We start from the raw sequence: 24,259 nt of genomic DNA on the forward strand, positions 1-24,259 counted from the left end.
TGTTCCGTAACGGTCAATTATGTCGCGTGCAGCGTGTGTGTGCTGTCTCGTTAAGGTTGGTAAGTTTAGGACAAACTGCGCCCATGTTGTCGGGGAACCAGAACTCGGGACGAAGTTTCTTAGCAAACTCATCAATCCATCAGGCTTTATAGCTTCCAGAGAGCACTTGTTCTCGTAGTTCACACGCATAAAAACTCGAATAAAGCTAGCCTTCACGATGCCAGAGTATCCAGCCTTGAAGACCAGCTTTAGAGGGCCCACTACTGGCACGCCGGCTTCATGGAGCTAGGCGCTGGAAAAGGAGAAATTAAAAAAAAATAAAAGGGGGGGGGGGGGGGAGGGGATTAAAAGAGCGAAGTAGCTGGTATTCCACCGAAAAGCAAGTCGTGATTTTTCGTGCGTATAGCTTGTGTATGACTGTGTCCGCGTTGCTGCCATATGCAAAATGCGTTTGCAACGACAATACAGAGCAGAAACCGCTCTCCACGTCCAAGGCTTTCACATTTATCAAAGCGAATGGCCGTGCATAGAACTTAGCCGCACGGCAGGATGCTTCGTATAGTGCAAGAAGAATGGAGTCCGGAGGGGGGGGGGGGGGGAAAAGAAAAAAAAAAGAAAGATGGAGTGCGCGTACAACGTGGCGCATGAAGAGGGGAACATGTGTAATGCTCAACCCCGTGCCGCGCATGACTCGTGGCAGTCAGTGTTCACGCGTTCGCGATAGAGAAAACGAGCCAGCGCGAAGTCAGTAACGCCTCCTTTCAACACATTTGTGCTGGACGGCGACGCCGTTACGTCTCCCCTGGTTTCTTTCTTTCTTTCTTTCTTTCTTTCTTTCTTTCTTTCTTTCTTTCTTTCTTTCTTTCTTTCTTTCTTTCTTTCTTTCTTTCTCCTTCCGCGCCACGAAGCGCGCAAATTGCATCCGCCCGTAGTCATCCATCACAACTTCCAAACTCTGCAAGAAGAACCTCTGGACAGCGGACTGCCCGCGTTCCAACCCACGATTCGGAACATTTCTTTCTTTCCCTCTTTCTGTCTCTCTTTCATTTCTTTCTTGCTCTCGTCGTCGTTTCGTACGTGCCGGAGCATATGTGGCCATAGATGCGATTGCGAGCCGCATACTTCTCCGCACGGCTTGCGTCTGCCGCGCCAATCTGTGTTCCGCGCCTGAGAAACATCGACTGCTTCTTCTGCAGCTTTACTCTGGCACCCTAGTGGCGTCGATATTTGTTTGCTGCTTAGACCACTTTCCCGGTTATGTGCGCCCGCATTGGACGCGCGATGCGGCTTTGCTCCTCGTGTCTTCTTGTGGCGTTTTTCTCCGTGTCGCAGTTTTGCGATTTCGTCGCTTCGACCTGCAGTGTTCACGTGTTCTTCGATTCGATCGCCCGCGCCGTATCCTTTTGCTTTTCTGTCGTTGCTCATCTATAGGCGAAGTGCAAAAGCATTCGGAGAGGCAGGGGGGGTGCAGTCAGGGCGGGGTGGGGCGTGTGGTGAGGAGGTCGAAAAGGTTGATGCTGTTTTCTCAGGTGCCGGGGCAGTGTTGTGACGTGAGCTGCTTGGCATTCAAACGAAGACGGATCTTTCCGGGTTTCCGTGCCGAAGCCCCAAGCAACCCAGCGTAGAATTCATTCTCGTTTCCTGTGGCAACGTCCTGACCTTTATCCACTCTTTCTTGCTTTTACTTTTTCTTTTTATCACAGCCTTGTACTCGTTGTTGTTTTTCTTTTTTTTTTATTGCAAGTCGAGGGATGTCGTGAACTCCTCCGCTGCGCTGGTGAGGTGATCGGCGCCGTAAAAATGTGGTATCGAAAGAGAGAGAGAGAGAGAGATAGGTTCAGAGCTCCTTAAAACTTTGACAGACGAGAGCTTTCCCGGTGTCATGGAAGGATTGATTTTGCTTGTTCATTGTGTTTTCTATTTACCTTTTTTTTTCCTGCATAGCATGAAAGTACGAGGAAAGCCTCTGGCAATCGTTTTTGCACCTTCAGCTGGTAGCCTATGGCCGAAAAACAAAAACAATTTGATAAAAAAAAAGTGTTTCCTGCACGCGGCTTAGGCTCCCAGCTGTCGTACAAAATGAGTGATAGTTCAGGGACTTCAATTTCTTCCACCGCGGTTTTTACAGGGCAATGGTTATGAATCTAAACGCGAACGAGGTTAGATGTTAGGAAACGTAATTTTGACGTCATCTAGGGGCCCCAAGTCAAAATGTCGATACGAGCTGACGCTCCCGCGTATAGTACACGCTTGAGCGTGGCATGTTCGCAGCGTTCAATTTTGCTGGTAGTCGCATTGCTCATAATGTAGAAAGACGCGTTACTATTCGCGAGGGAAAGACAGCGCGAAAAAATAAAATGGGACGAGAAAGAGAAGACATGACTATGCGCTGTGGGGCCTCGCCTACAGTGCGTAGTCCTGTTTTCTCTTTCTTGTCGCCCCATTCAATCCAAGTGGATACGCCTTGCGAGCTCACCGCGGCTAAAATTATTCAGCGCATTGTCCTCTTTTCTCCCTTAGTTTTCGTCTTTTTTTGCGCTAAAACAGTAGTAAAAATACAATTCTTAAATTGCAATTTGTGCCCTACACTAATTAAAAAGAAATAATTAGGGAATTCTTGTTATTTAGTTGATAATTTTGATTGGTCGTACTAGTGAGTCCATCTTTGAGAAATACAGCTCAATGACTTTTCAATTATGCTATCTGCCACAGGCTAATCTTTGAAAATCTGTATCATGCGTGTCGAGAGTGGTTCAGAGCGTTTTTCCTTGTGCGCTGAAACGAGGACATTCGCGAAAAGAGCAGGCATTCTTGAATGCTACTCCACGCCATAGACGACTAATGAGAGTTACGTCACGCCGTGCTAATTAGCCGTGCGGTGGTCCATGGAACAAAAACGGCTGGTTTGTAAAGTCACAATTATTCCGGGGCCCTTGATTGCGGCATCTTGATAGATACCAGTGCAGATTTGACGCGTTAAACGTCACGAATCAATGAATACTCAGCGTTACGCGTCGCGTTATTTACTGCGCTCGGTGCAATTGCTAAGATCCCCACGGTCAATGTAGTTTAATAACTTCATAGCGTGCGTCTTCCCACAGGCCGAGGGTCACTTCGCCAACGTGTTGGTCATTCAGAGCAACGACCAGGTCGTCACTGCAATGGACAAAGCCATCGGTGTCTCCTGCACCTTCGACGTCGGCAACAAGACGGAATTCGCGTCCGCCAAGGTCTCGTAAGTGTCCCGTGTTTTGTCGCTCACAGGGTGCTACTTCAGTGCTTTGAAAACGGATTATAGAAGTTCGATTAGAAGTTCATTAGTTCTTTCGTTCTAGTTTCGCTAAGTATGCATTGCTGCTGTTCCACTACCTTTTTTTTTTTGTATGGGCGGGGAACGGGGGGGGGGGGGGGGGCGTTGTTTGCACGGAGCACAAAATTAACTAGAACGCCAATGAATTTCGTCGCACACTTTGCGATTGAATTTCATTAAACTCGTGGGATGCTGACTATGCGTTTCGCGCAGATACGCATTGCGCAGTTATCGGCTATAATTCGAAAATTGCAGTATTTGCCATAAAGTAATCAATTAAAGCCTTATTAGCCGAATGCTATTAATTATTATTCTACACATGTTGATGGATAGCCCGCCTTTTCCAGTAATCCAACTCAAGAACTAGAATCGCGCTATCTGCCACAGGCATATGCCGTCGAAATTTGCTCTGCAAGCGAAGGTCATGTGCCAAAGGCTGTTATTAGGATAGTTTCACATTGTAGTGACGATGAAGAAACACGCAGTGTCAAACGGTAACTCTACCTTTTATTGTGCGAACTTGCGCCCGGAAATTGATTTAATCAACGCTGGCAGCGCAGCGACAGGGCGAGCACCATCGTCGGTCGTAAAAAGTCACAACTGCAGATGATCAAATTCGGTCCATATTTACACGTGATTCAGAGTACATTCTAGAATAATCGCTATTGCTCGCTTACCTTCGAGAATGTGCGTCAGTCTTCGTGTCTCGCGCAATCTGAATACGGGTGCTGTTCTGGACATTGCGAAATTGCCATATTTGCAAATTCTGCAATGAAGACGTTTTGACCCAATCAGAGACACCGTAGCAGCTTTCGTCCCAATCTGAGCAGACCAGGTGACGAATGCCTCAATGTGGTGGAATACTACAATTTCCAGAATAGCATCATAGACGAGACATTAAGTATAGAATTGACAATAGCCTTCTAGAACCTTCGGATGCAGCGAGCACGTCTTGCACCGAACGAGTATTTTGTAACAGTGATAATCGGGTAAAAAAAATCCGACAGAACTCATCTACGATGATTCTAAAAGTAGGCAAATAGCCGAAATGCGTCATGTGGATGGATGCTATGAGCGTCCCCTTTGAAACGGGGTGGTGGGTTGCGCCACCAAGATCTTACATTTTGCCTAATGTCCTAGCTATGTTTTTGAGAAAACGCCCAGATACAAAGAATTCCCAGCATCAAACTTTTTTGAACCATTACTGGGAAGTCTGTTTTTGTATGCCTCCGTTCTTTGTGGTCTCCCTACTTTTTTGCCACCAAACCTCCAATCGCCTCTTACTAAGAGCTCTATTGCTGCTGTGTTTACTTTCCCCCTGCTGGTTGACCTCCCTGCCTTTCCTCTCCTTGCTCTCTCTCTCTTTCTCTCTTACCCCTGCTATCCCTGAACCCAAGGGCTTCAAGAAGGCCAGAGGAGCCTAAATTGGGAGCTGGGTAGATATCTTCACATTCCAATGAAACATGTTCCATCGTTTCCCCAGCTTTACCGCAGCAAGCACATGCGTCTTCGTCCTTGGTGTACCTCGCTTTATAACTACGCGTTTTAAAGCACCCTGATCTCACTGCGAAAAGTAAGGAGTCCAGTAATCTGGACACGCCACGCCTCCTGTCGGCGCCGCCGTGAAGTCCGCGTTACCCTCTAGCACACACACTGTGACCCATGTTGGCGTCAAAAAGATTCGTTAACCAGCGCCACATACTTATTTGCCCCAAGCGCACAAACCCATACTAACGTTGTCTTCAAAGAGGTCAGTTGAAGAGTGGTACATACCAGTGGCAAATACACACGTGAACGGCCCACATTTTAGACTGCACTATCTCCGGGATCACCCCATGTTTTCTGGTGGGATGGTTAGATAGCTAGATGGCCGGAGAGAAAACTAGTCGGACACTGCCAGTAATGATATTCGCGTTAAAAACGGCCGCCTGTCAAGGGGAAACAGTGTAGGTGCTGCGATGTCACCCTTCTTCGCGCTGCTCGCTTTCCAGGGACCCGAGGCAGACAGACCATAGCCGGGGAAAGCCGCCCCTGCCGGAGCTGTCGCTGCACATCCTTGACATGCGGGGCAACGAGCGCGAATCGGTGTCGCTCGGCGAACTGGTACGCGTGCAAGTGCGCATGTCCGAAGAAGGTGAGCTTTCAACGGCGTTTCCGGCTCGGTTGAGCACGCGATCACTTTTGAAACTACGCCTGGGGGCCTCGCGCAAACGAGACGCCGTGGCCGTTTCATCCAACCTATACCGTCAGCATAGATTGAACGAGTGCCCTTGACGCGTAATTGCATCGCAGTCAGAATCAGTTCATCCATGTCAGCAGTGGTGTAGAAGTTACAAGAGGTGTGTAGACCTAAGGAGATTCCATAGTTAAGAGCTGAATTGGGACCTCCTGTGCACGATGACAAGAATTATTGAAACATAACAGCAATGACAACATACGATACTAGCGACTATAGAATGCTATTGATTGTTGTAACATGAGAATTAGGAGTGTACGAGGCATGTCTGTGAATAAATTGTTAAAATGAGAAACTTGAAAGGTAAAATCCCCCCCTCCCCCTCTCCAGAAAAAAAAAGATCAGCCCAGAAATACAGGAATACCACACAAAAAAAGGTTGAATACGCGACGCATTAAGTGGTTACTCAAAAACAAAGGATACAGTGCTCAAGAAAGTAGAGATTAGTATGAAGTGTGCCTAAAACAAAAGTGCGATGTGTGCCAGTGGCCGGTTTCTAAGCACGGACGATAATTCCAAGTGTGAATTTGGTAGTCTGATTTAAGGCGCTCTTACGAATGCAGGTGAATTTGGAACTGGAACAATGCATTGCAGTAGCTTCTGAATTGATTTGTTCAGACGCGAAATTGTTCGCGTTTGAGTTCCTGTGTTCATCGGAGAAATTTGATTCAAAGTCCAATTGTGATCTTGTAGCGGCTTGACTCAACGTCTTGTCACTTTTTTTCTTCTGCTCTGAGCTAGATCACAGATTTCTCTCTCTCTTTCTCACTCTTCGTGCAGCCTACCCCGCGGCATAGATGTTGACTTAAATAGAAATTTGGAGCACGCTTTAAGCTTCGCCTGTAAGAGTGGAACGCGATAGCATTAAAAGATCCCTGAGTGCTTCTCACGCTTCCCGGCAATCGCAGCTTTCCTTAATTTTTTTTTTTTCACATTCGCTTCCGCGCGCCGTGGCTGCGCTGAGGCGAGCGCCATCTGGATGGTGTTGTTGCAAGTAACAGAGCGGGCCACGCCGCTTTATGAATAGTAGACACGCTGTAAAAGGGGCTTGTACTTGAGTTTCCGCGTAGCAGAATTATGTTTTCTCGTATATTCAAATTACAGTCCGATGCTGTCATGTCTGTAAGTTAGGTTGTGGTTCGGAATGATTTTTCGAAAAGACATGACAGAATTCGACAAGACAACCCGGGTCGGTGTGACACCGGATTTTTCGCGACACGGGGCCCTTAACGCGGTCGCGTTAAAAGCGTGGATTCCCTCCTCATGCCGAAATTGCAGCAGTAGCTTAGTGAACTTATCGTCCGTAAGCGAACGCTAATAAATGCCTCTCGTGGAGCCTTCGTTCCTGTGGGCAGAGCAGAATGTCCGCTGTGGAAGCTGGAGCAGCACGATATTGTCTGTTCCCTTAGTCTTCACGGGCTGGACTCCAGGCCCAGGTGAAGGAAGGCGTAAGGGCCCCCGCTCTATAGCTCCAGTAATCTCCCAATAGAAACGGTTGCCAACTGTTGGCACATGGTCCTCACTGCTCCACCACAGCTTAGGTGACGCATATCTTCATTCCCATCAGTGATGCGAGGACAACTGCGCTTTACATTTTTATAGGCCGACGAAGGGCGTGGCATAAAAAAGTATGTTTCATTGCTTTCCAGACACGTACGGCATCTTCATCAAGAACCTGATCGCCCGCGATGGAACAGGATCAACGAACCTGACGCTGATTGACAAAACAGGGTGAGTCCGTGGCGCTGTATTTTGTTCTCTCATAAGCTTTTTTCATTCTGTTTCACCCCTTCCTTTCCGTTTTAACTTGTTACCCGCCGATGAAGCTCAGGGACCATGGTACTTTGCTGCTGAACAGGAAAGATGTCGCGGGTTCGAATCCCCTCTGTCACGGCCGAATTCGGACGGTCACGAAATTAGAAAACGCTCGTTTACCGAATGTTTGATGCCTGTTGAAGAACACCAAATGGTCACAAATAATCCGGAGCCCCTCAACTACTGTGTGGCTCACAGGCCAAGTGTTGTTTCATCTGCTGCCGTGGCGAAGTGGCAGTTGCATTCGGCCGCTCAGCACAAGGTCGACCGCAGCGGCTGCATTGGAGTAGCGGCATCATGCAAATGCACACGTGTACTAAACATTGAGTGCGCACTATAACGTATCCCAGTGAGTTAAAATTCATACGACGCCCTCCGCTACAAGATATGTAATATACCCTGCGTTGCCTTGTGCAGTGAAACGCCAACTGCAACGAAATGATGTCGAAACTTTAAGAAGAAGGAGCAAAAAGAAGACAGCTTGCCGGTAAAGAAAACACGCATGATTGAGAAAGTTCGGAACCTTCGCGACTCCTCGCCATGACCGCAGAAATTGGGCGAACGACGCCCGCGACGAGCTGAAAAAATCACGCAAGCGACGTGCCTGGGAGTTAGGTCATATCCGTCAACCACCAGGTGGTCGCGTCATCTGCTTAGGTGGCATTTCCAGTTAATTTCTTAACGAAACGTCGTTTTTATGCATTGAAACGCAAAAGTAACTGGAAGGCCAATGCATTTCTCCGCAAAGTTCGGGAATTCATATCTCGAAACTGGTGTCATCCTGAGAATTCGTTCCAAGTGGATCCGCCTTGCGAACTCCACGGCTAGAATTTGCAAATTGCAATATGGGCCATGTGGTAATTAGTTAAAAACTTAATTTGTCAATTTTTGTTAATTAGTCGATTAGGCATTTCAGTTTTTTTTGTGCAAGTAGTGTCCGCGTCTTCGAGTAGACCAGCTGATGAACTAGAATTGTACTATGTTCCACAGGCAACCTTTAAAAATGTTTGAAAGTGTTCGCTGAAACACCCTGTAAACACTATTTTACGGAAGCGTTTAGGTGCCGCCATATTGGGTTGATAACGATTCTGTTTTCTGTCTTTAACAAAGAAGTTTACAGTACTACAGTCGATTCGCAAGCATGAAAACAGATGTATAAATGCGTTCAGCGTTTCATGACCATGTTACGTGACTTCTCATAGAACTAAGAAATTCTTTGTGTAACAGCCCAAGATGGCGGCGTCCATGAATCGAATATAAAATCGTCTATACTGCTACTGTGGTATCACCAATTTAGCTAGAATCAATTGCTGTCGCATGCAGTTTATCTTGAAGACCCGTCAATCAAATATTGCTTTATGGCGGGAAACTTTATCAGTCGCCCACATCGTGCCCTCTTTTAAGTGCAGTGGTGCATGTTCGCTGCCGCAGGTGCCCGGTGGAGGCGAAGATGATGCGCGAGATTCGCACCATCGACTCGCACAGCAAATCTCTGGAGAGCTACCTGGAGGCTTTCGCCTTCACCGGCAGCAGCACGCTGGAACTCGAGGCCGAAGTGGTCACGTGTCTCGAGCGCTGCAAACCGGTGAGTCGCAATAAAAAAGAAAGTCATGGATTTTTTTTTTTCATTGAAAACTGCCGAAGCATAGTTTCCAATAAAAATTACTAGAGGTAATTACGGCGCTACGATCGTTTAGTTACTGCGGGAATGAGTGGTACAGCTTTAATTTCATTGCACGTATAGGGTTCATATTGAAAGTGGAACATTTTTGCTAATGTTTTCTGCTTAATTAGTGGAAGCGATAACAAATCTTTATCCTCGTTGTTTAAGAAGTTTTCGGGACTTTGTTTAATGCGCTTCATCTTTCTATATTGATGAGAATTCTTTCATCTAAATGGATGAACGCAGTAAGTTTCTGGGGAAAGGGTGATTGTTGCGCTTATAACGCAATTTTCTTTTTGTTGAACATGACGAACTTCGAAAGTCACAAAGCCGTTTAAAACCAGAAGGACGAAGTCAAGGCAAATCCGCGTGCTGTACCCATCATTCCCTTGCTAACTGAACCGCGATACTTGCAATTCTTGCACACAAATCCAACCGCCAGCGACAGCTACCACCATAGTAACAAACACCAATCTCGAAGGCTATACTTTTTCGTGTTGTATAGGCCGGAATTAACTGCAGCAGCAGGAAGCGCCTCATAACCGCCAGGTTTTTGGCACCAACTAGAGCGGGAGGGTTCTATTTTTTGGAGAAAGCTCTCTGCTTACCCTTGGTTCCAATATTGACAATAGTAACTACTGAATCGCTTGCCTTTTTTTTTATACGAGTGGTTTTTATAGGTCGCTGCTATGAACACGTTACTTTGATTGCGGTATTGCTATGGTAACATTTCGCGTAGCCTGAAGCCATGCTCGGAAAATTGCTTTCGCCTTTAACACTGTCATCGCGGTTCTGCCACGGAAGCCCTTTATCATAGTTTTTTCCTAAAAACTCGCTTTAAACACGTGCGTCGAATAGTTTGTGTGATCTCAGAGTCCGTTCTCTACACTCCCGGACTACTTTCTGCGGCAATGCAGAGAAATCTCTCGAGTGACGGAATTTTTTCACGTGTGTTAATGCGCCAAGTAGTCCGGCAGATTCAGGTTGTTGGAGCTGATAGCGAATCAGCGTAGCATCCATCTGCGACCGTTTCGCATTTGGCCGAACGGGCTGAAGGAAAAAAAGCTAAACAAAAAAAGTAAAGTTCATCACTGTGCAGTGTATTTTCTTTGTGTTATTTTAACACGCCACATTTGTGTTTTCACTTCCGCAGCTCAAGCTCTATTTTCAGCAGCGCTGTTCGTTGGGCGCACTTTGCCTCCGTTGCTTTCCCTTCACTGTCAGAGAAAGGTATCGTGTACATGATGTATGCGAGCAAATATCTTCCAGTAAAATAGCTTCTAGGCATGACTTCCGGATCGTATTATTCTCTCAGCCGACCTTTGGAATGGAATTTAGCGTGATTTACAGTATCGAATATTGGTCTTAGCTTTCGGGTTAACGGCGACATTCCTTTGAGTTAAAGAAAACGCGCTTGCGATATAATTATTTGTTCCAAGCTGTTGTGCGTTACGATTGGTTCGAGTGTTCAGAGAACGATTAGACAAGCTGGAGGCAGCTGCTAGGTGCAGCTATAGTAAGTTCGCTAGCTCTCTGGCGCAGCCAATGGATTATTGGCACATTCAAGTTTAAAGAAAACCTTCAAAGTTTTCACGTAAAACTGGAATATATTTGCCTATGAATCAACTTTTAAAGCGAGGCATTTTTGGCCTGATTCTTAGCATTCTGCGGCAGATAGGTATGTAGGTTCCTATCTCCCTTCGCTTCAATAAAAAGAAGGAAAATTCAAGGGGCACTTAGTCATTCCTACGTGGACGAATGCGAAAGTACTCCAACCACCAAAGGTCGTGGGTGTGAGTCCCTTGATTAACTCTATGTTAATTTACTGTGTCTTAATTAACTTCCCCTTAACACCAACGGTCGTAGCTGCGACTCCCACCAATGGTCGTGGGTTCGAGTGCCGTAATGAACTGTACCTTAATTGACGTCATCAACTGCCTCGATTGGGTCACTTGGACCTTTTGGACTTTTTGGACCATCGTGATCACGCGAACACCGACTACGCCGGGTTTTCCGACTCATATATGATGCTTTCACATTAATAATGCGTGACAGACGCTGACATCGAACCTCTGCCATAGTGCACTGCAGCCCAATGCTCTAACCATCACGCCACGATTTTTTTTTTCATTGCCTACTTGCCATCACATGCAGGAATAAAACGCTTGACTAATTATAAACATGCGTGCCACTATTGGTCAGTAGGGCCCACTAAACACGCTTGAGATTCGCCAGTTCGTTCAACAAACTGGACCAAACTGACTTTTCAGACAATTCCTTATAAGCTTCCTTAATGTAACATATACTTTGTATAATGTCCTGGATAGGACATGCATGTACATTTATACGTACTACACCCGCCGCGGTGTCTTAGCGTCTACGGCGTTGCGCTGCTAAGCCCGAGGTCGCGGGATCAAATCCTGGCCGTGGCGTCCGTATTTTAGTGGGGGCGAAATGCAAAAACGCCCGTTTCCCGTGCGTTGGGGCACGTTAAAGATGCCCTGGTGGTCAAAATTTATCCGGAGGCCCCCACTACGGCGTGCCTCACAATCAAATCGGGGTTTTGGCACGCAAAACCCCAGAATTCAATTCAGCATTTATACCACCATGTCTGACAGCCGTACGTGTACGCCCTAAGCTCTGCAAGCTTAGCAACATAAGCATGGTACCCCTCACCCGTTTTACGTCGGAAGGAACCGATTGCCATGCGGTGTTATCGGCAAGTCCTTTTAATCGGCCACCAAGGCTGGCAGGCGCGCGCAGCAGCTAAGGCCAGTCGGGATGAGACAAAGAGAGATACGGACCGCGCGCCAGCTTCCGATAGCGTGACGGTGAGAGCGAGACTCGCGCTGGCGACGTGGCGTCGTGGTGATTCCCTTTCCCCTCACGTAACACCTGGCGCGCTATCGCGGCAGCACGTGTCCCGTTTCGCCCACTCTGCTCCGTCAAAGCGCGCTCGTGACGTAGCTTGCTCGTGACGTGGCGTCGCAGCCAATGGGAATTTAGGTGCTGTTTCGCTGCTACAGACGCCGGCTTTTTCGCTCAATGGACCATTGGTTGGTTTAGCATCAAAGCCTCAGAAAAATACTGGAATGCCTAGGAGCGCCCAAAAAGATTTAGTATAATAGCTTTACTACAGCCCGTTTCCATATAGTTTATGCTTACTTTGTAATGATGCAGAAGATGGTCACGTGGGTGCGGTACATTGCGACGTTTTGACACTCGCCCGGCTCGCTCGGTCGCCTCCTACGCAGCCACTCGTGTTGAGAACCGATGTAGCAAGATAATGGCCGACCGATGGATGCGATAACTCGGTGGGCTATACAAAGAATACTTTGCTAAAAATAAACTAATAATAGCGATTTCAAAATTAGGACAGTTTCTCACTAGTGGCGCGAAGAATGGGCAAACAGCGAAGCTGGCGGCCCCACCTAGCTTCGTCGGGGAACGCTTCATGCACGCACGATCCTCACCGCAGTCTCTCGCTTTTCGCAGTCGCGCACGGTGCTAAGCGTAGACAAGTTCGTGTCGAACCACAGTCTGTCGCACACTCGGCAACTGTGTCTAAACGGACTGTTCAGAAACTCGCGGGAAAACCGTCCGTCGGCACCTCCCGTCTCTTCGCACTTGCCGCTGGGAATTATCCAGGACTCGCCGGCCCGGATCGTTTCGGCGACGCTTCTGGTTGCTCAAACGGGTTTGCTCCCTATCGCGGGCTCGAAAATCTGGATCTTCTGTCATTCTTTGTCGTTTAGTCGCCGCTACGCAGGCGCGATACTCTGGATCGGCCCGAAGTCGTCTCATCCGCTCTCGAGTAGCGGCGCGCTGTCTTTCGCGCCGCGCTTCCCTTTCCTCGGGAGTGACGAATCCCTTTCCACGGCGGCGACCAATCCGCACGGCGTGGTGACGTCATGGCTAGGCAGAGCTAGGGCGAAGCGATGCGTCGCGCACGATGACGTCATGACTGGGCTCCCGCAGCTGTTGCGAGGCTAGGCGCAGCTGGGCGAGGCGTTGCTAGGCGACGCATGTGACGTCATTGCCAGTCGGAGGGTTTTCTCCGCACCTACCGGCTTAAACAGCTTCGCTGTTAAAAGGAGCTATAAAAACATGGCCTGGTTTCCACTGAAATTACTTCAGAGCCGTGGAAGTCGCTGAAGTCTGCTGATATTTTCCAAAACATACTACTTTGTATATCCTACAACAACTATGCGGTATATTTTGCATCACACTGTTGAAGTGTTTCTTATGCTTCACTTTTTAGTGCTTCTCTATTCTTAGCCCCGTCAAGCTGCTGTCTTATCCACCACAACGGCACCATGTTTACCAGCACTGCTTCATCGCAGGGAACGCAAACGAAAACACTTAGTGTGTTGGAACCGTAGGTTCTCAACGGCGGCAGAAGCGTTAAATTATTCAATTATAGTTTTCTAAACAATTATAAAGTGGCCGCGTAGTAATAAGCGCGAGTTATATATATATATATATATATATATATATATATATATATATAATCTTTCTTTTCCTTCTTTGATTCATTAAACTTTTTTATTACGCGAGGCCGACACTCAGCCGGAGCTTGTGGCGGCCCTTCGAGGTTTTGAACGATACATAATATTTAAAGGTTGCTGCTATTAAAGGCGAACACGTTGTTCCTAAAAGGACTCTCTTGTTCCTAAAAGGAGTAGCTGAAGAAATTAAAAAAAAAAACGCGGTGAGTGACGCGGCGGAAAGCGGCTTAGAGCTTAAAAGAAAGCAGGCCAGCAGCAGTGTCAACCGTAGCGGCTTAATCGTTATGACCTAATTACCCTGCAGCGAAAACTAACATGGCGTACTCGAGCAAGGACCTTGAGGGAACACGGGATTAAAATGAGGTGCGGTGATGGAGCGGCGGAACATGAAACGATAAAATGAAAACGAAAAGTGGAAAGCTGAAAGAAATTTAAGATTTTCTTTTTGAGCGTCAGCTTCTTTCAGAATTATTAGTTGAACCTTCACTGGTCGCCGTTTCGCAGCGGTCAGCTGTTCGTCGCTGTTCGAGCGATCTAAAAACTGGCTTTGCATTACTTAGTGGGAAGCAAATAAAAGAAGCGCTGCTAAATATGCGATAATGCCTGAAATAGCTCATTACTGGTTCTGTATTCTCATTACTGGTTACATGTATTCGACGTTTACGCTTTCTCGGCCATTTTCGTGAAATAACACTGTGGCCTGATTTAAAGAGAAAAAGAAGAAGAAATGAAATGGGCGTTTAAGTCAGCAGACTTCAGCGATTCCTTCAGCTCTGCTCTAATTTATTGCGACATCACCATTCTCCCGCAGCGAAGACCAGCCTCTTATGTATTTGTTTGTTTGTTTGTTTTGGTTGCCTGCTTCTTCCTCAAGTATTTGCGTTCGCCGTCGATGCTTTCTACGTTATTTCCCCACACCAACATTATTCTCGGCGCGTCCTCAATTGTAGGTATGTGCCATGTGTGAGGCTTATCATCATTGCCGTGTACGCCTCCTTCGTGGCGTCGACGGCGTTTTCACGAGAATGACAGCGAATAATTGCACGCAAACACACTCCCAACAACAATTTCTATTCGTTACGCATAATGTAATGCCCGTCCGCTGCAGTATTGCTGGTCATGGCCTCCCACTTCTGCCACGGCTTTCGGTGTCGTGTGTTGAGCGCAAAAAGCTTGCACTGGTTGACCAGCGCTGGTGTTGCACGATAGCTCAGCGGTTCACGCGCTCATCCCCCAAATGCACGTTGCTTCACTGAAATGTGCTCAAATCCCAGTGGAGGCGATTGTGACGTTTCATTTTTCTTCTCGCTGTGGCGATGGCGAAGCTGGGGGGTGGCGAGGTGACCTTCTTCTTCTTTCTCGGGTTTTACGTGCCAAAAGCAGTTCTGATTATGAGGCACGCCGTAGTGGAGGCCTTCGGATTACTTTTGACCATCTGGGGTTCTTTAGGGCTCTACAACGCAAGCACACGGGCGCTTTTGCATTTCGCTTCCATAGAAATGCGGCCGCCGCGGGCGAGGTGACTTGCAACACTGTAGCATCGACCACAACTTGCAACTCATTCACCGTGGCATTTCATTGAGACAGCAGCTAAGTACTCGAAACTGGGTTTGCATGTCTGTCAATTCTGTGACACTGTCAACAACGTCGACCACACACAACAATGATTTTCTTTCCTCGGCGAGTTGACCTGACGAAAAAAGAAAATCGTTGTTGTGTGTGGTCGACGTTGTTGACAGTGTCACAGAATTGACAGACATGCAAACCCAGTTTCGAGTACTTAGCTGCTGTCTCAATGAAATGCCACGGCGAATGAGTTGCCAAGCAGCTTGCTCTTGAGTACACACCCTACATCATTTGTAACTTTAGAACTTTGGCACAGCTATCACCATCAGCCTATATTTATGTGCACTGCAGGAGGAAGGCTTCTCCGTGCGATCTCCAATTACCCCTGTCTTACACTAGCTGGTTCCAACTTACGCTTGCAAATTTCCTAACTTCATCACCCCAGCTAGTTTTCTGCCGCCCACGAGTGCGCTTCCCTTCTCTTGATAACCATTCTGTAACTCTAATGGCGCACCTGTTATCCAGCTCCATTTCTTCCGCTTAATGTCAACTAGAATATCGGCTATACCCGTTTACCCTCTGATCCACACCGCTCTCTTCCTGTCCTTTAACGTTAGGCCTAAGATTTTTCGTTCATTTGCTCTTTGTGCGGTCCTTAACTTGTTCTCGAGCTTTTTTGTGGACCTCCAAGTTTCTGCCCCATATGTTAGCACCGGTAGAATGCAACGATTGTACACTTTTCTTTTCAATGACTGTGGTAAGCTCCCAGTCAGGATTTGTTAATGTCTGCCCTATGTAAGCCAACCCAATTTTATCTTCTGTAAATTTCCTTCTTATGGTCAGGGTCCCCTGTGAGTAATTGACCTAGACAAACGTACTCCTTTACAGACTTAGAGGCTGACTGGAGATCCTGAATTCTTGTTCCCTTGCCAAGCTATTGAACGTTGCCTTTGTGACCTGCATATTAATCTTCAACCCCACTCTTACACTTTCTCGGTTAAGGTCCTCAGTCATTTGTTGTAATTCGTCCCCATTGTTGCTGAATAGGACAATGTCATCTGCAAACCGAAGGTTGCTGAGATATTCGCCGTTGATGCTCACTCCTAAGCCTTGCCAGTCTAAGAGCATGAATACTTCTTCTAAGCATGCACAGCTATATTTGGGTACTAAGCGGCGCACTGAACCCTAGGCCCTATCCTAAATGTCATGTGAAAGGCATCGAAGAACTCCTGCGATTATTCCCACTACTGTGTTCCCAGACTTCCTCAATAAAAAAAGTTATCCGGAATAAAGAAGCCCTTCAAAATTCATTCTTGGATAATGTCGCAGTAGCGAAAGTAGAAGTAGTCTCGCTCGCGAGAATAGCTCGGCTTAAGGAAATCAGGGCGAGGTAATTTCTTCAGGCCTTAATGGAGAAGGTTTCAGGCTTTCATTTTCTCCGGCTTTACGAAACGAGAGGGCTGCGGCCACCAACAAAATAAAGGAAAAATTGAGGTCGGACACCTAGTTACTCCTATTAGTTTGTTTTTGTTTTTTATTTTAGTTTTGCCTTTCTCGTCGCTCCTCTGAAATTGACTGTTCTAAATGGCGGAAAACATCAAAACGGAGTTTAAGCGTAACGTCGACCATTCGCGAAATCTTGTGCGTCGTTAACCTGAAAAATATAGATACTTCCAGCTGTTACCTCCTTAATCAAGCCCCCGTTCTGACCTCCTTCGCGGGGCTCTGAGCAGGCTCCGTCAGAAAGTTTCGTAATACACTCGAAGTTGTAACTTTGTAAATTTGTACGCTAAAATTTGTAAAGCGCCGTCGGGAAATGTAATACATTAGACATTTTTCAAACGAGTATAGTTACAGGAGAGATATAGGTGCAAGTGAATTACTGCGAGGTGATCGTTCGAGCAGGTGAAATCCCCTCTTACCTGAAGCAGAGGGTATGGGGGGTCTCGCCACTATCTCGAGCAGTGTCCGCAAGTGGCGCTTCTCTTCTGCTTGCTCCCATATAGAAGCCGACACCGCCCAGGGTTTCTATTATGGGCATCCCCGAATTCCGCTGTGTTGTCGAATTACGTAATGGCGACGTGTTGAGCCAATCAGAGAGAGAGAAATAGAAGAGAGGAAAGGAAGGGAGGTTAACCAGACTCACAGCTGGTTCGCTGCCCTGCACTGGGGGAAGAGAGTATTGAGCCAATCAGAGAGGTCGTAGCAGCCCCCTGGGCCAATCTGAGCTGACGAGATTGCAAGTCTGAGAATATGCCGCGAATCGACAATGTTCAAAAAATGGTATACCCCAGGTCACTGTCTACGTCACGAGCCCGGCCTTCCTTCGCGCGCTCTGCGTTTCGCGTGGAATTCGTTTCTGCGGGTTATTTATGCGCGGACACCGCGTCCCGAACTCCGACGTTGTAAGCTGGACCTGTGACGTAATAGGCGGAGACTTTGTGAATACTTCTTTGCTGGCGAGGTGAGTGGACGCTCTGCGAATAACGGCGCGCGGGTTTTCGTACGAATTTTTTTACCCGTTGTGATATTTTGCAGATGTGATATTTTGCAGGCACGATAGTCAGGGCACTATTAGCAAGCTAACCCTTATGTATAGTGCAGCGTAATTATAGGACGCTGGAAGGATAGAAGTGACCAATACACAGCGTTGCTAATAAGTTGTTAGTGGTTAGTAGCGATGTGTTTTTTTCCTCTCTTCTATGCGTTCTGCGTTCCGTCCTCGCGCTAGTACTGTCATAGGGAAATTGCACATAACACTAAATTCAACGCCGAGCTGACCATTCTTGTGAACTAACCAGGAAGATGGTCCACAAAGCAGGAATTTCGTTTCCAATAGAAAACACACCCTTTCACTAACCTACTTCCGCCTTACGGATTCTCGCGGAAATCATTGGCTTAGTCTGTTTTGTGGAGTACGTACCTTCGTATGAAAAAAGTAACGAACACTCCATCCCTCCTTTGGCTGTTTGTTCTCCGTATTTGCATCATCTAGCATAGGTGCCGTTTAGGCTCGAAAATGCATATGACTGTGCGCTTGTCAAGAATTAACAAACCCGCCGTGGTTGCTTAGCGGTTATGCTGTTGGGCTGCTAAGTATGATGTCGCGGGATCAAACCCCGGCCACGGCGGCCGCATTTCGTTGGGGGCGGGAAAAAAAACGAAAAAAAAAAAAACACTCGTGTACTTAGATTTAGGTGCACGTTAAAGAACCCCAGGTGGTCCAATATAATCCGGAGTCCCCCACTACGGCGTGCCTCATAATCAGAGGATAGTTTTGACATGTAAAACACCATAATTTAAAATATTTTAAAAATTAACAGTTCACTCTTATGCCACGTGATGCTCGATTGCAGCTTGTAAAATGCTGGGTGTGTCTGTTACTTTCGCATGTGACACTGCAAATTTATTTTATTATGAATAATATATTATGATTATTATTGTACACCTATATAGCCCCCACGCAATACGCAGACAGAATGAGAAGCAGTTTACTAGCCATTGCCTTCGGAAAAGAACACCAGGCTGACCGGTTTTGTAAGAAGAGAGAGTAAAATAATGGGGAGAGATAGAAGGCACGTCACGACATTTGTAGACAGAGCAGGAGAGTACGGACGTGAGTCGAGTCCCGTATATAGTTCACAAGAATTCCAATACAGCTTTGTGAGCCTTGTATCGACATGAAGCTCAGCCTTGCGGAAAGAAAACTTGTGTAGGCTCAGTCCGGGAAAGGTCTAGTTGCTAGAAGTTGTTTGGCTATCTGCCACAGGCAAACTTACATAAATTTTGAAAGTGTTCGCTGAAGCACCCTGTATATATATATATATATATATATATATATATATAATCCTTTCGGATATTAAGTACTTATAAGTAGCCCTTGTTATCGTCTTCCCTTTCTGTATGTATCTTTGTTGGCTCGAATTGCCCCTAATTTGTAACAGCAAGTGCTCAACCGTTTTGCTGTAGTGTCCACAAGCTGGTCATGAAGGGCTCGACGCACGTTAGTAGGGGTGAAGGCGAGATCGTTACCGACTAACCTAGATATTCATTTTTTAGACGTAACATGACCAAAACTAATCAAAAGCCCCTATTTACAGAGTTTCTCACTGTCCCTAGGTAAAACCAGCGTAATTTGGAACACGAACGAGAAATTACTAATCAGCGTAACTGAGGGACGTGTAATCTGTCTGTAGCCGGTTCTCAGAGTAGAATAGGCCCAAGTGTAGGTTTCGGGTTCTGAATCAGGCCACTGTTGGAAATTCAAGGAAACCTGAAAAACGGAAGCAAAGCGTTGGAAGTAGTTTCGAAATTGTTCGCGTTTGAATTCAAGCTGATAGTAGGTCATCGAAACGGTCAGTCAATCAATTGCGGATGTGAACCACTAGTCCGGCCTCTATGAGCAATCGACGCCAGGCGCTCTTCTCACCGGACACACAGTTCAATCAATCAATCAAGGGATCGATACAGCGCGCCTGTACGTTGTCCGGACGTTGCCGCATTTCTATCCGGGTAATGGACCGCGTTTGGCCGTGAAGCCCTCCTGGCGCTCCTTTTTCACACCGCCATTATCGTTATTCGTCGAAGCAGCGCAGTCAGCGTAGCGTGGCGGCCAATTTATAAATTGGCCCCGGATGGAAATCACTTTGCCTCCCTCACCCTCACGCTTCCTGATCGGCGCTACGCGTCTTAATTGGTCTCTGCTTAATTAGGCTATCGCTTTTGGGCGTCCGGAGACCACTTTCGGTGATCTGCTTTTTTTTTTTTTTTTTTTGAGCTGATACAACCCTTGCGCAACCGTCTCGTGGTTTATCGTAATTCTATTATCTCCTACTTGTGCCCACTTTATTTTCTCTAATTCCTTGCGTACCTTGTTTTGATCGCGGAAGATATGGCAGCCTTTACTCAAGGTGCAGGTGTAGATTACCATAATATCTCTCTCTCTCCGTCTGCTCACACACAACTTTATCCATTTTCGGGAAGCGAGAAATTGAGGAGATTGAGATGGGCGAAAGAAAACGGGCTACGAGTTTGGCGAGTTTTATATTACCTGTGTTATTTATTGCCTTTTGCTTTAATTCGTGGCCCAACCAGCGTTATTAAGGTCACGTATATAGAGTCATTTCTCTTGCGCGTTCACCACGGCGGCTCATTTTTCTTGCACCCAGACACAGGGTCTGTCGTGACTGCGTGACTTTTGTTCGTGGGTATGACGATAATTTAAGGCGCTCAATTATTCCTGTTCTTTCTTTCTTTCTTTCTTTCTTTCTTTCTTTCTTTCTTTCTTTCTTTCTTTCTTTCTTTCTTTCTTTCTTTCTTTCTTCTTTCTTTCTTTCTTTCTTTCCCCCAAGCCGCATTCAACTCGTTCTTTACTGCAGTAATTTCGCTGATATCGGGAGCAATATTTCAGCGCTGTGAGCTCGATTAAGACATCAATAATCGGCTTATTTCTCTTCAGACCTCAATTTTAATCAACCACGCTTGGTGTAGGTTCCCGATTGTAAGCGTTGCTTTAATGGCCGAGAGCGCTATAGCGCTCATCATGATGTAAGTCGTCGTATCAGCTAGCATGTGATTCAAACACTAAGAAGTTGGAATTAAGTTTTTTTTTTCTTTTTTCACTCATATTCTTATGAATAAACCAAGTATTACAGAGATTTCCCTATAGTTTTAGGAACCAATAAGCGACTTTGTATGAAATGCCGTTGTCAGTAGATCTAGGTTGTAGTCTGAAAGCTTCACCTGGCGCGCAAATAATAACGAACCCATTACGCGTTCTTACAATTTCTGCGCAGGCAGGGGTGCATGATGTCATGCTTCCACATGAATCACTCGATGTTTTATGCTTCACACACCGAGTTTTTCTTTTCGTATTTTTGCTTTCATTTGACGCAGTAGGCCCTTTACAATCACTACGCGCACCGTTTGCCTTGTCACCGGATGCTGTGTACAAGTGCACGGGGCGTACCGAGAGACTTTTGACGTCATATTGTTTCAGACATACCGTGTGCAGCCAAGTTTAGTATTCCATAAAAAAAGAAAAAAGAAAGAAAAGAAAAGGAAGGAAGGAAGCTTTAGGTAATTAGTTGACGCCTGATGTTGCAACCAACCAGTCTGTTGGTTGCTTTAAAAGCGGGATAATCTTGCCATCTTGTCAGCTCGTATTGGCTCAGGCGGCTGCTACTCTCCTCTCTGATTGGCTCAGAATGCCAACATGGCGAAAATCAACAATATGGCTGAGTTTGACAGTCTCCGCGGAATGAGGAGTATTCATATGACGTCACGTGCGCCATTTTGTAGTCCCATGGACAGCTTCCACTTTGTTGCCGGAGATAAGGGGATCGTGAGAACGCGATGCTTTTCGCAATACTGGCTGTACTGCAATAGTATGGTGACTTCGATGCCGTCACTTTACACCTCATAAGGCTCTAATCGTGCGGTACATGGCTATGTTTCTCATTAGCATCGCATTGACTTTTATCGTTTTGGCTGTTAAAATAATTCGCAGCGAAAACATGTTCCATCTTCTCCTTTCGCGTCTTGGCTTCCGCTTTAGGCATGCAGATGAGACACGTGACGTATGTCACCTGGTAGCGCCAGCCTCTACGAGTACGAGGACATCCAGGCTAGGTAGAGCAGATGGATCCGGGGGATTTTCAAGCGGTTGCCACAGGGAGATCAAAGACACATCGAGGTGAAACATTGCGAGAGCGAAGACCACCTTGTGCACATTCCTGTGGAAGCACTAGAAAGTGCTGGGCAAATGTTTGAAATCCTTAAATAATTACTAAACCTATAATGAACTTGGTCCACCAGTTTCACCGCAGCAGCTGGTGGGGAGCCTTTTTAATGTTCCTTATTGTATTTACGTAATTTTCCGGAGACGCCAGTGGTCTCGGTTACGATTCCAGCACCGGCTAACGACTGCGTTTCGCAGTCCTTGTTTACGCCCCTGGTTGTTCGCATTCGGCTGACGTGCTATTGGTTGCGTATGCCTCGATCACTTTTTCGCCGAGTACACGGTCGTTCTGAAAGTAACACGAATACTTGTTTTACGGTAAACGTCCTATTCTTCCTCCCTGTTATTTCTTGTCAGCCCATGTTTCCTTTATTCGGGCTCTTCCGCATTTGTGACTTCACCTCGCGTTCTGGTGCGAATGCCCTTGTTTCACGAACCGCGCGTATCGCGAGCGAAACAGACTTTCCGCGCATTACACCAGCGCTTTCTTGCCTCGCCACATGGATACCACAACCGCTTACATATGTAATCCCTCAGAACAACAACACTCACGCTCGATTTCCCTCTAAACCGTTTCGCTCGCAAGCTCTCAAAAGCACGCGCGCGGTTTCCTACCCACTCGAGCTGGGTCATCTTACGAACGACTTGCGCACAGGTGTTTTGTCCTGACAGAGCCAGTGTCTCAACCCGTCATCCTTTCAAGCAGGCAAGACGAAGCATCTCGTTCACCGTTTGCAACGCCTTCTGCAGTCTTTGTGCGTCTTTTTTCGACGCCGGTGGTTTTACAAGGAAGGAACATCAAGCCAATGCAGGGGAGCGATTAGGGACAGCTGTCGACGCGCGGTTTAGCGCAGGCAGGCACTCCATTCTTTTCACGGCTACTGTGACAACGGTGTTGCCTATGTTTTAACTTTCCTTTATGCAATGCAAGCGCTCCGACCTTAGCGTGCTTACTTGTCTTTCATGTCTCGTTGAACTCCCCGTCCCCATCAGAGCTTTCTATCTTTCTTTTTTTTTTCCTTTTTGTCAAGAACAGCGACGCTATCCTTTCTGGGAGTTGAGAAACGACCAGGCCATCAAGGCAAACGCAGCGGGATAAAAGGCTAAGAAGAATGAGTAGCTCTTTAGGACAAGTAAATAAATACATAAATAATTTTTAAAAAAGTATCGCGAGTAGTGTGGCTTCGAAAACACTTAACAGGACCTGATGGGCTCCAGAATGTCTTTTTCAATTTTTAACACCCTTTTGTATGTCACATACGTGCCATTGCATTTTTTTTGGGGGGGTAGGGGGAGTGGCGGGGGGGGGGGGGGGGGGGCATTGTGCGTGGCGCTAGTTAACAAGCTCTGAGTAAAGGCCTTGTCTCAAATCGAGGGGTGAGCCTCCCTTTGAGACAAAGCCTGTACTCACTAGGATGTTTTGAAATTTGCATTGTGTGCACGATGCGCACGAATATATATCTATATGTATATATATAATGCATCAGTATAGCTCATTGAAATTCGGTCTTCTGATGAAGTAAGGTCAGAGCTAGCTTCCACAAAGCTGCGCAGTATTCGTTAAACAGATTATGGGGCCACTCCAGCGATGTGAAAAAAAAGGGATTAAAAAATGGTGGAGAAACAGACTATGTTGTAATGAGGCATGAAACTCCGAAACCGTGGTCAAAAACCAAGTAACAACACGTGTCTATTCTCGGGTCTGCAAATGACGGGTGATTTGCGTAAGAGGACCAGGTTTTTTTCCCTTCAAATTCATGCATAAGAGCCCTCTTAAGTATAGCTCTGAAATAGCGCCCGTTAGTTCTCTGCCCCCCTCCCCCCCTTTTTTTTTTCTTGCTGTCATATGTTGTTGCCCCGCCCCGCCTTATGATTTCAACGTATCTTGAACTTTTCTTTTTTTCTTCTTTTTTTGCGTGTATGTAAAGGCTTTAGCTCGCGGTTATTGATTCCTGGCGCCTAAACGGGCACCGATATCCTAGAGGTCATAAATTATGGCACAGTTTGACGTAGTCTCCTGCTGGTATTTAGGGGTGAGGGTCCTCCGTTTAGCAATAGGTTACACGTTACAAGTTATATGCATACAACGTCTAAGAGTTGTGTACGTTCAGGGAAAGAAGGCGGGCTTGCTTGGTATCGCAGGTTTCGGTATGACGCCAATGACTGTGTATGAAACATTTACTTCTGTATACGATTTGAAATGACGATGAAGTTGTGACTTTGGTTAGGCGACGTTGGGTTCACATAGTCAATATTACGCCAAGGCATGTCCTATGAACGGGCACGGTCTATTTATGCGCGGTAATGAGAGATCGAATGAGGTAGTCTGTTCGGTTAGGATATTCTGGCCTGGCAATGTCCATATGATGCTACAACATTTAGTAAGAACGGGCACCGTTTAATGACGTACGATAGACTGTCT

General features: G+C 46.6%; 1 protein-coding gene across 1 annotated transcript in view; it reads left to right on the forward strand.

Annotated features, from left to right (window-relative positions):
• Positions 1-24,259, forward strand: part of LOC119432742 (uncharacterized) — a 142,743-nt gene that overhangs the window by 92,127 nt on the left and 26,357 nt on the right. Inside the window, 4 exon segments of the mRNA XM_049658565.1 lie at positions 3,102-3,235; positions 5,302-5,444; positions 7,196-7,277; positions 8,793-8,946. Coding sequence (XP_049514522.1) covers positions 3,102-3,235; positions 5,302-5,444; positions 7,196-7,277; positions 8,793-8,946 — 513 coding nt within the window.

The sequence above is a fragment of the Dermacentor silvarum genome, chromosome 11 (assembly GCF_013339745.2).
Source record: "Dermacentor silvarum isolate Dsil-2018 chromosome 11, BIME_Dsil_1.4, whole genome shotgun sequence".
NCBI lineage: Eukaryota > Metazoa > Arthropoda > Arachnida > Ixodida > Ixodidae > Dermacentor > Dermacentor silvarum.